The sequence below is a fragment of the Lampetra planeri genome, chromosome 33 (assembly GCF_965212315.1).
Source record: "Lampetra planeri chromosome 33, kcLamPlan1.2.h2, whole genome shotgun sequence".
In the NCBI taxonomy this organism is placed as follows: Eukaryota; Metazoa; Chordata; class Hyperoartia; order Petromyzontiformes; family Petromyzontidae; genus Lampetra; species Lampetra planeri.
In genome coordinates this window covers 1222889-1238589 of record NC_136139.1, presented here as the reverse complement: position 1 = coordinate 1238589, position 15701 = coordinate 1222889, and the positions used below count along the sequence as shown (strand labels likewise).

At 52.0% G+C, this 15701-nt stretch overlaps 1 protein-coding gene across 5 annotated transcripts in view; it reads right to left on the bottom strand.

The window, feature by feature from the left end:
• Positions 1–15701, bottom strand: part of DTD1 (D-aminoacyl-tRNA deacylase 1) — an 89310-nt gene that overhangs the window by 70594 nt on the left and 3015 nt on the right. For all 5 annotated transcript variants that reach the window (XM_078609933.1, XM_078609936.1, XM_078609937.1 and 2 more), the window contains exons 2-4: positions 13753–13843; positions 12336–12571; positions 4308–4405 (exon numbers count right to left, since the gene is read on the bottom strand). In XM_078609933.1, the coding sequence (XP_078466059.1) occupies positions 4308–4405; positions 12336–12571; positions 13753–13843 (425 nt within the window). The remainder of the gene's footprint in view (positions 1–4307; positions 4406–12335; positions 12572–13752; positions 13844–15701) is intronic.

Genomic DNA, 15701 nt, shown 5'->3' with positions numbered 1-15701 from the left:
ACTCAGTCCATACCACCTTATTCTAACGAGTACCATCTGTGTAGCAGTGTGAACTCAGTCCATACCACCTTATTCTAACGAGTACCATCTGTGTAGCAGTGAACACTCAGTCCATACCACCTTATTCTAACGAGTACCATCTGTGTAGCAGTGAACACTCAGTCCATACCACCTTATTCTCCCAAAGGTAGCAGATACACTGCAAACAGCATGGGTAATGGGATGCAACCCTGCAGCACCCTACCCAGTGGTAGAGGGAACCAGCCTGAGGAACAAGCCCCAGACTCCCCACACACTGGCACCTTCCTGTAAGCGACGTGTGGAGCCTATTGCAGACAATCCACAGATGAGCCACATGCACTGCGGTAGACAAGCCACGTCCACCGTGCCACACGCTGCACAGACGCAAAGCAGAACCAAGATGTAGCGCTCTTCTGACCAGAGGTCGCAAACGGGTTTTGATTCCTTACCCGTACCCGGCCGCACCAGGGTCGCAAATGGGTACCTGTACCCGTACCCGGCCACGTACGGGTACCCGTTCCCTACCCGTACCCTACCCGAAATGAGTGACAAACGGTTAATCACCAGTGACTCACGGCCTACCCGTACCCGTACACGGCCGCACCAGGGTCGCAAACGGGTACCCGTAACTGGCCGGGTACGGGTAGCCGGGTATCGGGTAGGGTACGGGTATCGGGTACCCAGTTGCGACCTCTGCTTCTGACCTCTCACTGTTAGGGTTATCGCTCAGAACTCAAACTAGAGCTGTCTTAGAACCACTTCTCTTCTGAAATCCTGACGGGGGTGCGTCTTTGAGCACCGCGGATAGCAAGCGATCCTCCAGTTGCACTGCGGCCGCCTTCTCAACAACCTCGCCCACGAAGGAATGGTTAGAGACGGCTCTGTAGCTAGCGCGACTGTTAAGAGGCAGCGGAAAGAGTTTGCGTAGAGAAAACGTTGCTTACGGAGAGCAGTGCATGGAAATATTGCAGACAGCAAGCCCGCTGAAGGAGACATCACAGAACCATTTCTGAGATTCCATCAAGATGATCTATTTTGAAAATACCAAGGCCATTTAAACCTGATGGCCAGCATCTGACTTTTATGTAACATTTGTATTTATCTACCCAGGAAAGCCACACCGAGTCACTGGACGTTTCTTGAAGAGGGTTCTTACTTTAAGATGGTTTCAGCAATCCAATGACGAGCGTTTATGCGTGTGGGAAGAAACCGGAGCACCCACGTGCGTAAGGGAGCAACGCTCTATCCCCGTGCAAAAAGGAAACGGATGGCGATGAGTCCATTTGCTGTGCTGCCCTCTCCTGGCGAGCCAGGGTACGGCACCTCGATGTCCACCCCACGTGGATCCAACAACCCTCGCAGCCTCCGCAGTGCCGGAGTGCCGGCCACGTGCACAGCCACCGCCGCCAATGCGGTTTCATGGACCACAGCCATCTGGACAGCGGACTGACTGCTCACACTTCATATGGTCAAATGAGGATGTTCTCATCACCGGAATTCGTGTTTTCTTCAACTTCTCCCTCTGACTTCTCTCTCGATACTGAACACCATTGTTATGTCGCCTTTATTTTTTCAAATTCTTTGCATATGTGCGCAAAAACAACCTCGTTATGATGGAATGATCTCGGTTCATTTGTAATGCTTCCCCTTGCCCAAACATTGCCATCACTTTCACGTGGTTCCCACGCTGGCATTCAATGTCCAATGCTGCTGAACCTGCAACAACAACGACCGCAGCTCTGCTCACAGGAGCCATCGCAGAGTGCCTACGCAGCTACCATCATCATCATCTTCTCCATCACTACTGCAAACACCTTTGCTTCTTCCTCTGTGAGATGTCCACCTCGGGTTGCCATGGGATGTCCTCTGTTGGGACTGAGAATCTAGTGTTCACAAAACTAAAACTATTTTTTATTTTACTGGGTAAGACCCACCGTGCAATACCGCTCTCATTTCAGAAGCGAACCGGACCACAAACGATAGCCCGACGAAGTGGCTTATCACGTGGAAATTTACAGCGGCCAAATATTCTAACCAGCATGGAGGCCTGTAGTCTTACACAGCGAACCACAGACGACCGACTCGTATCGATGCTGTGGTGTAGCGTGCTCCGACAGGGCCAAGAAGCCGGTGTCAACATCCGCACCCCTCAGAGACGCATCCACACGCAGGCGGACGGTGGAAATGGCCACGAGGGAAAAGCGCTGCACTTTTCTGCGCACGCCACGACGAAGATAAGTTTGTCATACGGCAGTCGAAAATTATGTAAAAATAAAATTAAACAAAACGCTTTTCTTCGCACAGTCATTTATCAATCGAGCTGAGACCCCTCGCAACGTTTGAGAACTCGGTTTAAATCGCAGACGGCTAACCGACTCCGACCCAGAATCTCACGGTTTGCCGACTCAGCGCCCCGATATCCCCAGTGCTGCCCGGTGACCTCAACGCGTTGCAAGAGTCCCCAACTCGCTGCGTTGCTCCGTAAGGGGCGGCGGCCCAAACGCCGGCTCGGTTGATTTGAACCTTCATCCACTGGCATACCGGAGCCGAGGCAGTGCAGGGGCCCCCACATGGCATGGGCAATTCCCGTCGTTTTCCGTGGAGTGCTAAGATGGCCTCACGAGACATCTGAATCTGGCTCGAGGCAAAGCAAGGGAGGAGGCAGCGTTGGCGCGTAATCGACGTCAGCGGCACGGCTCAGCAGCTGCGGCGGAAAGACAACCGGGCGCCTCCCGAGCCGCACCGAGCTGGCTCGGCCCCGGCTCGTTGGTAGCGTGGATGCGAGCTGCGAGAGATGGCCACCATCACGGATTGGTCAAAGTTGTTGTCGGGCAGCCACGGCGAAAGGAACGCCCGGATTAGACGCCGGGGTACGTGGCACGACGCCCATCGTTAATCCCGGGCGTGGGTAGCTCTGGCGTGAACGGAGCGCCGCTCTGCTTTTGCAACATTTATTCTGCACCGGATATTACAAATGTTGACATTCTTATCAATATTATCCAGAGCAGCAGCGGCTGATGGGAGAGAGGAGAAGTGCTCCGGCGTTGTGCACGCTCACAGATTGTCAATTTCCGTGTCGATCCGAGCCAAATGAGTTAGAGGTTTACTGCAGGGCAATAGGAGAGGTCAAGACAAAGAAAGGGGAAGGGCTCGTAAGAGAAGCGGCCCAAATATCTGCACGACACAATTTTGAACTACTCCCTTTGCAAGGTCAATTATTTGTTTAAGGCAAGCGTTAGGGATCAGCAGAGCGAGCCATGGCCCCGAATAAATCGAACGCGGCAAACGGGACCTGCTTTTGCAGGCACGATTGACTTCTGTGCCTTAACCCGTTACAAGAGTGAACACGAATACGATGAATACGAAAGCCATGAACTTCGTAATCTCCTCCACTTGTGCCGACATTCAACGCTGCGAACTTGCTTTCGAGTTCCGCCGAGGCAAAGCAAGGCCGGCGCTCATAAGGTGTTTCAACGCAAGCGACGTGGGTCGGCGCAGTGCGGGGGGAGGCGGCGTTAGCACGTAATTGACGTCAGCTCGGCAGCTGCGGCGGAAAGACACGGCAAATGTCACCGGAACGTATACATGTTCACACCGAGCAGGATGACTCTCAATCATCCCCATCCCGATTTAGCTGCAACGCACGCTTGAGCTCGCAACACTGAGTTCAACTTGCACGCGGTGCGCCACCTTGCAGGGGCCTGACGAGTCACGGCTTCATCAACCAGAGGGGAGTTCCCACTCTGACCCCGCTTCGACGGTGAGGCCGCTTCATCCCTCCGTGACTTGGGCCGCGCTGTAACTCTGGTCGGCTCACCTCTCGGCCGAGTTTTAAACACCCCATGTTCATCTTCAGTCTGTTGCTTTTTCCCCATTCACTTTGCCCAGCAGCAAAGGCTTCTCCACAACCCTCCACCACAACCCCCAGCGCTCCATCGGACCACCGCTCCTTATTACTCAGCTGGTAAGCCGCAAAGAATTGATAAGTGTCGCTGGTACATGGCTGGTTTCTTGTGGTCGTGTAAAAACATGCCTTTGATTTTGTGTTGAGTGGCTTTAAATACATTTATTAAAATGACCCCGTGCGGAGTTTATAGCCCGTAGCAGCCATACCTTGTGTAGTCCGTTGACTCCCGTGTGCCCTGCTGTTAAAATCATTTAACAAGCATAAAAGCAGGCTCTTTCCGACACCGCTGTCTTCGCAACTTTAAAAAGCAAAGCACCGGCAACAACCCTCGGCATCGCATCACGAAGTCGAACAGATCGACGAGCGGCGTTGCATTCACCTGCTTGGGGTCGGCACAGGGCAGAGGCGACTCGATCTGGATGGTGACTGGGCCATCGTTCTCAATGTGCACACGCATGAGTGCTCCAAACTTGCCATCTGCGACACACACAAAGACAAAGACACCCCACCACCCCCGTGTAGCCTTAGCAGAATGTTGGGGCGAGTGCTGTGAGCGAGTAGCACCTATGAAGGCCGGCACCGTGGCACACGAGGGGGTGGGTGGCCAGCACCACGCCCGGCCGACTTTGTCTCCCGAGTGGCGATGATTGCACACCGCACCAGGTACTCATTTGAGGCTGAGTCGACCTAGGGGAGGCACAGGACCGGTTAAGATAAACGTCACCGGTGTTGGCCGTGAGCGGGAATGGAAACTGGGTCGCCAAGTTCGTAGTGCAGCGTAGCGCTAACCGCTACACTGCCGCTCCGCACACACACACACGCACGCACACACACACGCACGCACACACACACGCACGCACACACACACGCACGCACGCACGCACACACGCACGCACGCACACACACACGCACGCACACACACACGCACGCACGCACGCACGCACACACACACGCACGCACGCACGCACACGCACGCACGCACGCACACGCACACACGCACGCACACACACACACACACGCACGCACACACACACACGCACGCACACACACGCACACACACACACACGCACGCACACACACACGCACGCACGCACACACACACACGCACGCACACACACGCACACACACACACACGCCGTAAGTCACGTGGATCCACACCGACCGCGGCCTCCGTGGGCACAGTCCAGCAATGCCCCTTGCTCATCCCTGCGCTTGACAGCGCTGCCCCGTAATGCACTGTACGGCCCGTAGCCATTCCACTGCTGGATGAAGGCCACCCAACGCCGCGTCGGTCGCGTGGACTGTTCGACCATACTTCACCACGCCGGTCAGCGCGGGTTGGGGAAGGGGAACAACACGGCGCAGCTTTATGACGGAGAAGCGGGAAGCTCATCCCGCACCACCGATTCACGCAGTTGGCTACGTACAGTGCGAAAGATGTTTGACGTGCGCGCACGCATCCCGCTTGTCGTCATCGCACTGTTTTACACCAAGAAACATTTGGCTGGCGTGTCGGGCGAATGGCCCCGTTTCAGAGCGAACGGATTCACAGCACGTCCACGCCACGTTATCTTCGCGATCAACACGACCCACAAACGGCTCTCCAGCCTTATGCAACGTCCTGAGGTTGTGCTGCAAAAGTGGAGGCTTTGATTCTGCGCCAATTGACTTCGCGGTTATTCCAGCGAAGTCAACGAAAGCTGGAGTAACGAGGACTAAAGGAGGCGGCAGTGAGAGAGAGAGATGGAGACGGTGGGGGGGACAGGTGTCAGAGAATCACACAGAAACGTGCAGACATCGACAGACACAACAAGTCAGAGAGGAAAACAAAGAGAGACAGAGCGAGACAAAGAGATATCGAAAAACAGAGGGAGACAGAGAGACAGAAACAAAGAGACAGAGCATAAGGAGGGAGGGGGAGACAGAGGGAAAGGTGAAGGTTTATTTAATAAGATGCATGATAAATGATGTCTAGCTCATAATTCCATTTCCCAGTATTCCTAATTAAGCTATTTAGTATTGCGCCGAATAGTTAATACGAGCAAATTCGGTGCACTCCAACTAAACGGAGAACGTGTTTTAAAGCGAAATGACGTCGCAGCAAAAGTCGCACCGTGAAAGTAGAGAGTGAAAACAGAGAACCACGAAAGCAGACGACGACGTTCAACTGACCGCGTTGCGTGGACAGCGAAAAGCAGAAGCGCAGAAGTCACCGGAGCGGAGGCGGCCGCGGCGTTCGCTGGAAGTGAAACTCCCGTCAATCAACGACAGGCAAACCCCGGCACCTGTGGTTAGCACGGTCGGCTACGTACGGTGCGAAAGAAGTTCAACATGCATGTTCATAAAAATACAATCATTTTTTGTATATTCGCTTGAAAACAGATTAATCTTTTCTGTGAATTCCCTTCGCGCGTCTCCACCTGGCAGCTGCGGCCTGCCAGCGTTCAGACCGCGCCGCAGCGCTGCAAACCACACGGTACGTGTCAGGATCCTCGTAGTGAAGCGTTCTGATCCAAGAACCCCAAGCACGGATCGATTTCCATATAAATTTGATATTACCAGACGAGCCGGTGATGCTGCCCGCATTTTATCGGTTCAACTATCTCCGGATCACTCCCCGGCGAAAGAGGCGAGGCGTGAGAGTAACCGCGCCGCCGCAGACGCTTCAGAATTGTGTCTTTGTACGGCGCCTGCCGGGCATTAAATGCAAAGGGATGAGCAACCAGGCTCCTCCGTGATGCCAATTCATTCGCCGGCGAGGGAGACGGGCGCAAGATATCTTCAAATTCCATCTGATGGTGGCTCCTCACTATCAGACGGAGAGTGAACGATGAACAACTCAGAGAGTGAACGACGGTGAGAGTGAACGACGCGGAGAGTGAATGATGAACGACGCGGAGAGTGAACGACGCGGGGGAGTGAATGATGAACGACGCGGGGGAGTGAACGATGAACGACACGGGGAGTGAACGACGCGGAGAGTGAACGATGAACGACGCGGGGAGTGAACGACACGGGGGAGTGAATGATGAATGACGTGGGGAGTGAACGATGAACGACGCGGGGAGTGATCGACGCGGAGAGTGAACGATGAACGACGCGGGGAGTGAACGACATGAGGGAGTGAATGATGAATGACGCGGGGAGTGAACGACGCGGAGAGTGAACGATGAACGACGCGGGGAGTGAACGACACGGGGGAGTGAATGATGAACGATGCGGGGAGTGAACGATGAATGATGCGGGGAGTGAACGATTCACAATAATGCTTTTGTTGGTCGTTAATTCAAGAAAGCATGGAATAAATGTGACCATGTAACGTCAAAGCAATGTGGCCAGGGTTGAACTGTGTTTCTTTTATCTAAGCGATACATTGAATCACTTAGTAATACATTGAATTACACGAGAGCCCACTTTTTATGAGAGTGCGTAGTGGGTACCACGAGTAACATTGGAGGCGAATTTTCGCATTTGGCAAAATGTTGACCCCCACGGCAGCACACGAAGGCCTCCTCCTGTGAATGCGGCACGTTGTCATGGTTGCGACACCCGCAGTGATACTCGGAAATAAATAACAGGGTACAGTTAAACAGTGAATTTATAAACGTATAAATTAGAGCTACTTAATGGCTTGGATTAGCTAAAAATTGGGGGCAGGTTAATAGTTCCGCCATTCAATTTCACGTTTTAACACTCTAGGGGTGTTTTGTTAAATCACTTAACTACGTAATAAGCGCAGAATATTAATATTCTACATCTTAAAATTCGTATTATTATTTTAATTCCATCCGCACGAAAGGTTAATTCGTGCTTATTTCCTTGTTTTGAGGTAAGAAAAACTCTGCTCGGAATCACAACATGCTCGGTCCGTTGCCCACACACTCCGTATCGCCTGCCATCTACGTATACATTCTGCTACTTATCAGCAGACACATTGCCCAAGGGGGGAAACCGCTCAAATCTATCGGCCGTGGTTTATTGCGGAGTGTAGGCGACAGATTTCTACGACGCCATTTTGAGTGGGTTACATGACGGCACTCACGTTATTTCTCAAAAGCTTCGCCAGTCCCCAGTTTAGGGAACACGAAGACAAAGTTTGCTTTTGTAAAGTGCTCATAATGCAGACCATTCAAGGGCACTTTACTTTACAACAATGCCCATAACAATAAAAATAATAGCGCAATGCCAACTTGTAGAATGGCACTGCCACCACCGCCACACAGTGTTCGCTCATCGCTGTCGTGCACGGAGAGAGAGGGAGGGGAGGGCGACTCAGAGGCACAAGGAGGAGGAGGAACCACGTATGAGAAGCGGGGGAGGCAGCAGGGAGGCAGATTGCCGCCACGAAGACTCTCAAAAGACAAAGCCCCTTCGTATCTTCACGCAATATATACGTGCAAAATATCTCTTAAGATTCCGCGAAGGTACGGCGGTGTTATACACGCCGAAATTGGGCAAAAGGCTTAAGAGGATATCAAATCATAAAGCACGTACAACAAAAACACCATGGCCAAGTCGTGCGTGCACACGATCTCGTCAGATCTGGGTTAAGGCTGGTCGGTGCATGCATGGCGAATCACCAAGCACAAGCAGGTCGCCAGGGGCCTTGCGTGGGCAGTGCAGCGACATCCAGAAACGTGCGCCGTCGTTTCAACTGGTGCATCACGAGAGCGCGGCGTGGGAGTCATTCCACCGCATCGGCATCCCTCACATTTTACGGACGTGGGGCCAAATTTATGTAGCGGTGCAAAGCCATCACTCTGTCTCCCTTTGGCCGAGCGACAGATGCATTCGTGAGAAACTACGGCCAAAACATTTCCTGTTATTCACTCAAAGCTGCCAGTACCTGTGGACCGCGTCCCTCCGCACGTTAGCCTTCTGCGCGGAGAGACGGTCCACAATTGCCAGGGTCAGGCAGCGGACAATGCGTGAAATTGGTCCACAAGCGACGGGCTGCGATCGCGACCGCGCGGTGGGGCCTGCGCAGAAGACCCTCCGAGGAACATCACATTATTTATCAGGTCATCCGGGGTTGTTCCTTCCGCTTGCAAGGTGTGGCAGAAAATTCACAACTCGCCAAGCCCCCCTCTCCTTAACCCTCCAAAAGACAGGCCTGCCCCAGCGGCATTGCCCCACGTTGCATATTTTATGGCGATGCGCATACGTGAATCCGAAGTACGCGGTAATGTATGCTGCATGCAAATAAAGGCGTGCTTGCCATTCTGCAAGCTCCAAACTTCTTTAAGTAAATTCAGCTACAGCCGCTCTCTCTCGCACCGAGACAAAGGTCCCCCGTGTAGCCTGTAACAGACTGTTGGGGCAGGTGCTGTTCGCGAACACCTATGAAGGCCGGCACGGCACACGAGGGGGTGGGTGGCCAGCACCACGCTCAGCCGCCTTTGTCTCCCCAGTGGCGGTGTTTACACATCGCACCAGGTATCAATTTTGAAGCTGAGTCGACCTAGGGGAGGCCCGGGACCAGTTCAGATAATCGTCACCGGTGTTGGCCGTTAGCGGGAATCGAACCCGGATGGCCAGGTTCATAGCGCAGCACGCTAACCACTACACTACCGCTCCCCGGTGCATGCACAGACACACACAACTGAGAATCATACGAACACCAAATTGTGCATGTGCAAAGCGTACATACAAGTGGCTTACATACATACAGCGTAAGTTGTGCATATTTATGCACGCATACATGTATGCATATTACGTGTCTGCATTACTACACGAAAGCCCGGTGCTAAGAGTGGCACGTTATGGGTCACACACTGGGTAAGGCCCACCGAGCTGTATGACTCTTTTTCAGAAGAGACCTGGTTATCACAAATGATAGCTCAACGAAGTGGCTGATGGTGCGGAAATTTAACGCAGCCAAATACTCTAAACGCATGTTTCTAAATATGGAGGGAAAAACCGAAGGACCCGGAGAAAAATCCACACTACCAAGGGGAGAGTGAGAGACGTGAAAACTCCCAATATACAGCAGCAGGCGTCCGGGTCGGGATAAAACCCACGACCTCCTGTATACCAGGCGAGGTAGTTAACATCTTGCCACTGCGGCACGCATATTAGTTTATAGTTTACACATACTAGTCTACACCAAACATTTATACTCCACTGCTTCAGCATGACACAGAAGATTCACAATAATGCTGTTGTTGGTCATGAAAGCACGGAATAATTGTGACAAGACTGGGTAGAATAACCAACAAAGACATTGTGGATAGAAGATGTGACAAAGAAGATGAATCCACGTCCAGTTGCGCGTGGGGGGTGTCCCGCTTCTAAAGGGGCACCGAGTCACCGACAAGAGCAAAAAACGTCGCCACTCGGAATGATTTGCCGATCAATCGTCCCGCTTTACTTGAGTCACGAAAGTTATAATCCCAGCAGGTGGTGAGCTTGCCAAGACAAATTCTCCATTGCAAACGCAGACCGCATAAATATTGCAAGCATATCCGTGATAATATTTTGATCGGGGGGGGGGGGGGGGGGAATTGCGTGCATTGGTTTAGGAGGTTTTTTGTTATTGAGAAACCACACATTTCAGCTTCCGCAAATTCGAGGCACGAGGCCTGATAACACGCTGGGAGGTTTTTTGGTTTGTAGATTGGAGCCAATATTATTTGTTTGTCACCATACGAGCATAATAAAAAAAAGTCACATATCCAAATTTGAACTTAACTTCATCTCACGATAAAAAGAATAATTTGGAAGTGCATTGCCACAACTATTCACCGAGCCTCCTCGTTCTCAACATCGACGTTCCCTCGCTCGCTTATGCCTCGTTGTGTGCGATTTCAAATTCACAACTTATTTAATTGCTTGATATCACTTCTCTCTCACAAACTATTAGTTCACCTCCACCAAATGCACAATCCTTGACTTTTAATTTCTATCTAAAACCGCATGGATTATTTTTTCCAACTTAATTCTACATTTGTGATCCTTAAAATACTCCAAGTGGATTGAAATCCACGTTCAAAATGCAAGTCGATTCCGTTTGTAAATCCCATGCCAAATCTCATCAATCACCTTTCTTTGGCCACATCTGTGTTTACCTCCTCACTAATATCTTCTGGGGCCTGTAACCTAAAATCCTTCTTCCGTACAATGCACTCTCTCCGTTAGCCTCAAAACCCAGCTGATGTAATCACCAGAACTATTGCAATACCGTTGTTACTTTTTTAAAAGGAAAAAACAAACCCGTCAATAATTCTGGTCTCTTTTGATCTCCATCAACAGTACAGCCACCTGGCCCTCCTCTCGTTGCCTACCGCTGCTGCTCAGCATTCTCCAGTCCGTGGTCTCATAACGCCATCGCTTCCATTACCCCAGCACAACAATATTCTTCCATCCTTGTCGACACCGCCCGGTTACTCAGGGCCTGCCTACTCCGGCCACTGGCATCACACCGCATCGTACCACGCAGCGTAACGTCATCAACCCCCTCACTTATTTTGCTGCTCATAAAACACTGCCACGGGTTAACAAGGCACCTGGTGTGTTCGGCAGCCCTCTCACCCAACACGTACACACCACGCACTCCTCTCGCTCGATACAAAAAACACAAATACTTAATTGAGTCATCTCGCCCTCTCTCCCACGGCTCCAATTATCCGTCTCCCAACGGCTTTCACAACTCTGTTCAATGTAACGTCTACGCTGACCTCTCCACTGATCAACAACAACTACTAAGTGTGGCTGCTTCTCTCCGTTCACCGTGACCCACTTTGCTCGTTCTCGTGGATTGCTCTGCGTTTCCTACGCTCCTCGAATGTCTTCAGAATGATCATGTGACCTGTCGCGTGACCTCTCGCGTCTCTCTCTGCTGTGCAGGAATCGCTCCAATCCGGTGCAATGCCGCGAGTTGGCTCGGAGTGAAGTGAGAAGCAAAACGCTCCCACCTGCTCCTGCATTTAGAAGGATTTTCGCAAATCGGGGTCACCCATCAATCATAACTGTGCTGTCATGTTTGTAATGTAGAGGTCGCAGGTTTTGATTTGTCGTGTCTTTAACATTTGTGCTGCCTGCTGTGGACTGTTAGTCCCTGCCTATGTTGTATTGATTACCTTGTTCCATTAACTATGAGGATAAAAAATATATATTTTATGACATGAACTGAAAATGCATGAACTGAAAATAATCGCTTCGTAGGCCTGAAATTGGAAGGTTGCATCGAGAGCAAAGTAACTGACTTTAATCGATGCACTATCAATCATCATCGTAAGCCAAAGTCAATCCACTACCTTTGCTTCTCGAGTTATAAGCATAGGCCCCTGTACCAGCCGACCGCGGAATTTTCCACGAACCAAACCGGCTCGGTAGGCGAGGGATCGCCGTACCACACGGGAGCGACGGCCGCTCCGAGCGTGACCCCCCGACCCCGCACCCCACCCACCTTTGACGAGCTCCGGGCTGTACGCGCTGCGCAGGCGCTCCAGGAAGAGGTGGTAGAAGGGCTCGGCGCGCTCGCCCGCCATGGCGAGGTGGAAGTCGGGCTTGTTGCCCTTGAGCACGGCCTGCAGCGTGAACTGACTGACGCACAGCACCTCGCCCCGCGCCTCCGCCACGCTGGAGCTCCACGGGCGGCCGTCCGCGCCCTCAAACACGCGCAGGCCCAGGATCTTGCGCACCCTGCGCCGCGCAAACGGGCAAAGGCCGACCCGTCGTGCCGGCACGGAGGGCGTCTTAGGAGTTTAGGGGTTTAGGGGTTTAGGGGTTTAGGGGTCACCCCCCCCCTACCCCCCCCCCGCGCGTCGTGTACGTGGCACACGGCCGGGAGACGTGAACGGATCACCGTTTAAACCGCGAGCCGCCGTACGGTAACGTGGAAATCACTGGACTGGCAACTTTTTAAGTTCGCCGGTGGTGGTTCGATCTCCCCGTGACGGGCCAGTTGAAACGACGGAGGCAAGTTTCTTAATCCCCACGCCTCCGTTCATCCCAGCAGCGAATAAACGGGTTCACCGCAGCGAGTGGAAGGGCAGGTCGCGTACGGTGGGGTAAAGTGTGGGTACTCTCACCTCTTTTAAGACATCTGGTTGTTTCGGAAAAATCAACCAGCTGCCACCCCCCTCCGAGAGCTCCCTCTAGTGGAGGCCTTTCTTGTACAAGGAAATTACGTTTTCAGGTCCAGCCGTTTCAATATAGCAATTTTTTTTGTCTATTATTTTTTTTCTCCCTTGTAGGATGAACGTTTAGGTTTATAGGGTGACGAGGTGACCAACAAGGTCTAAATTGGTCTGTAATAAGGTCGGCACTGATAACAGGCTTGACAGGTATGAGAGCTGCACCTTTAACTTTTAACTTGAGAAACGAGGACAAATGCACAAAACAACGTCCCGAGCATATTTTGTAAATGCTGCCCTGTATGTATCTGGAGGCTTTTTGGGATGAGCGGTAGCAGAGTGCCTGGAACTGTCACTAAGGTACACGGCGAATCGGGCCGACTGCCCCGGGCCCCACGCTTTGGGGGGCCACACGCTGCGACGTCACGGTGGTGTCAGACGTAATACGTCCGGTTTATTCTGAAGGCGAAGGGGGGGCCCACATAGTGGGATTTTCCCCAGGCCCAGCACCCCCCCCACCCCCCATGGCTGGCCCTGCTTAGAGCACTGCCCTATGAACCTGGTGAGGCGTGCGTCAAACTATCTCTCGGACAAACAGGGCACGGCCCTCATCCAGCAGCGGATTGACAAAAAACGGGGGCGGCCCGTACACGCACGCGTAATGGCACCACGAAAACGAGGACGTTCCGGACGCGGGGGTCGCGGCTCCCCGTAAGCGAACCGCGGCGGCGGTGTTGCGCGTCTCACATGAAGTCGATCTCCCTCTCCGTGTCGTCGCGGGAAATCCCCAGCAGCACGCAAAGTCCTCTTCCGATGGAGCTCACTTGCTCTCCAGCGACTGCACACACAGCGAACGTCGAGTAAGCGCGAGCATCTCCAAATTGTCCGCCGCATCCGCGTCCGTCGGCGCTCGTCCTCGCTTACATGGAGCGCGACTACGACGAGCCACCTGCCAGCCGTGCCTTGGTTTGCCTGAAAACTCGACCGGCAGAAGCTGAAGGGCGATAACAAGGTACTCGGTGCTCCACGAATAAAAACTGTCGTCGAATGCGACCTGGCCAAAAGAAAACTAGAAACATTCTGGGCAAACTCTTCGTAAATGCTATTGCCCGCCCTCAAGCGAAACTTGAGATGAAAAAAAAGAAGCGAATCCAAAAAAGTACGATCAATAACATTCTGCATGTCAGAAAAAGTGTGGCGGGTAGAAATGAAATGCAAATGCAGACGAATCTGTACCCTTTAGACATGTCAACAGCCACGCGGCATCAAGTGCTGATAAAACAACCACATGTAGGTCAAACACAACCGCGCATTCACGATTTCTTCCCTACAGGTGGATGGGTTCAAGCAATGCTAAAGCCGGAACCCGAGGGTCTGAGATTCAGGTGGCTCAAATCTAGAATCTAGAACAATCTGTCAAATAATTAAATGAATCGACTAAAACGTTTAATTGTCATAGCTTATTGGGGCCCTTATAAAATGGCAGCCACCCTCGCATCCTGCAGGCCCAGCGAGACGCGGTTGATGACGATGTCAATGATGTCACCAAGCCTCGCCGATAACCTCCCGTCCAGCGGCACACGTGGAAACAGAGGCGAAACTTTTTTTCCCCCCCAACGGCAGTGTTTCTCATGTTGCCCGGTTCGCCAAATAATCGGACCTGATGATGGAGCGAGTAATCGCGTACTTAATTGGATAGTTCAGCTCAATAAAAAAAAATCCCAATTTGAAAAAGCAACATTGCAAGCGTTGAATTATAGTTACGATACTGGCAGAAAATAGGCAAAGCTTGTGAATTGTCAGTTTCATTTAAAGTTGACAGGAGGCTGCGCACTTTCATAGATCCTCGCCAAAACGACTTCACGGGCAGTCCTCGGCTTACGAACTCAATTCGTTCCTGAGAGGCGTTGGTAAGTCGAACGGTTCGTAAGTCGGAAACACAGCAATGCACTGTATTTAAATGCCCATACGGTTATGAAACATGTGACGGTTCAACAAAACGGGAAGCATCGTTAAACTCGTTACATCTTGTGCAGGATCGCTCCTCTGAACAAAATAAAGTCAATTTTGTTTTAATACTTCGTGGAAGCTGCTTCGTAAGTTACGGCCGTTCTTAAGTCGGGCTTTCGTAAGTCGAGTCTGTGCAAAGTGGCTCGGCATTCACAGCCGCTGTCGTCCAAGGTGGTGCAGTGGTTAACGCACTCCGCTATAAACCGCGCCAACACAGGGTCATGATTCCGAGCATCGGCTGACGTCAGTAACAAGTGATATCTGAAGCGGTCCAGGGCCCTGATTGACCAAGCCGAACTGGTGAAGTACGGTCAAACAATCCCCGTGGTTGAAAAAACATGGAGCAAGGCTTCATTCGGCAGTGGCTTGACGAACGGTTGCAAGTTACGAGGAATTCATTATCTAGCCAATTAGAAAATCACCACAGCACATCGACAGTACCACGACACAGCATGGGAATGTGCAGAATGGACACGCCATTGTCTCCCCAGTCAATACCAAATCAACTCAAAGATTGCCTCGCCCTTTTCATGATGCTACGTGGACTGGCGCATGCCTAACGCTCCCCTCTCATCCATTAGGGTCCATGCGCTCTCCACTACAGATGTTAAGGCCTCCATCAGTCTGCAGTCGACCTCACTCAATGGGAAATTGCTCCTTCCAATCTGTTGCCACCTTTTGGCCAG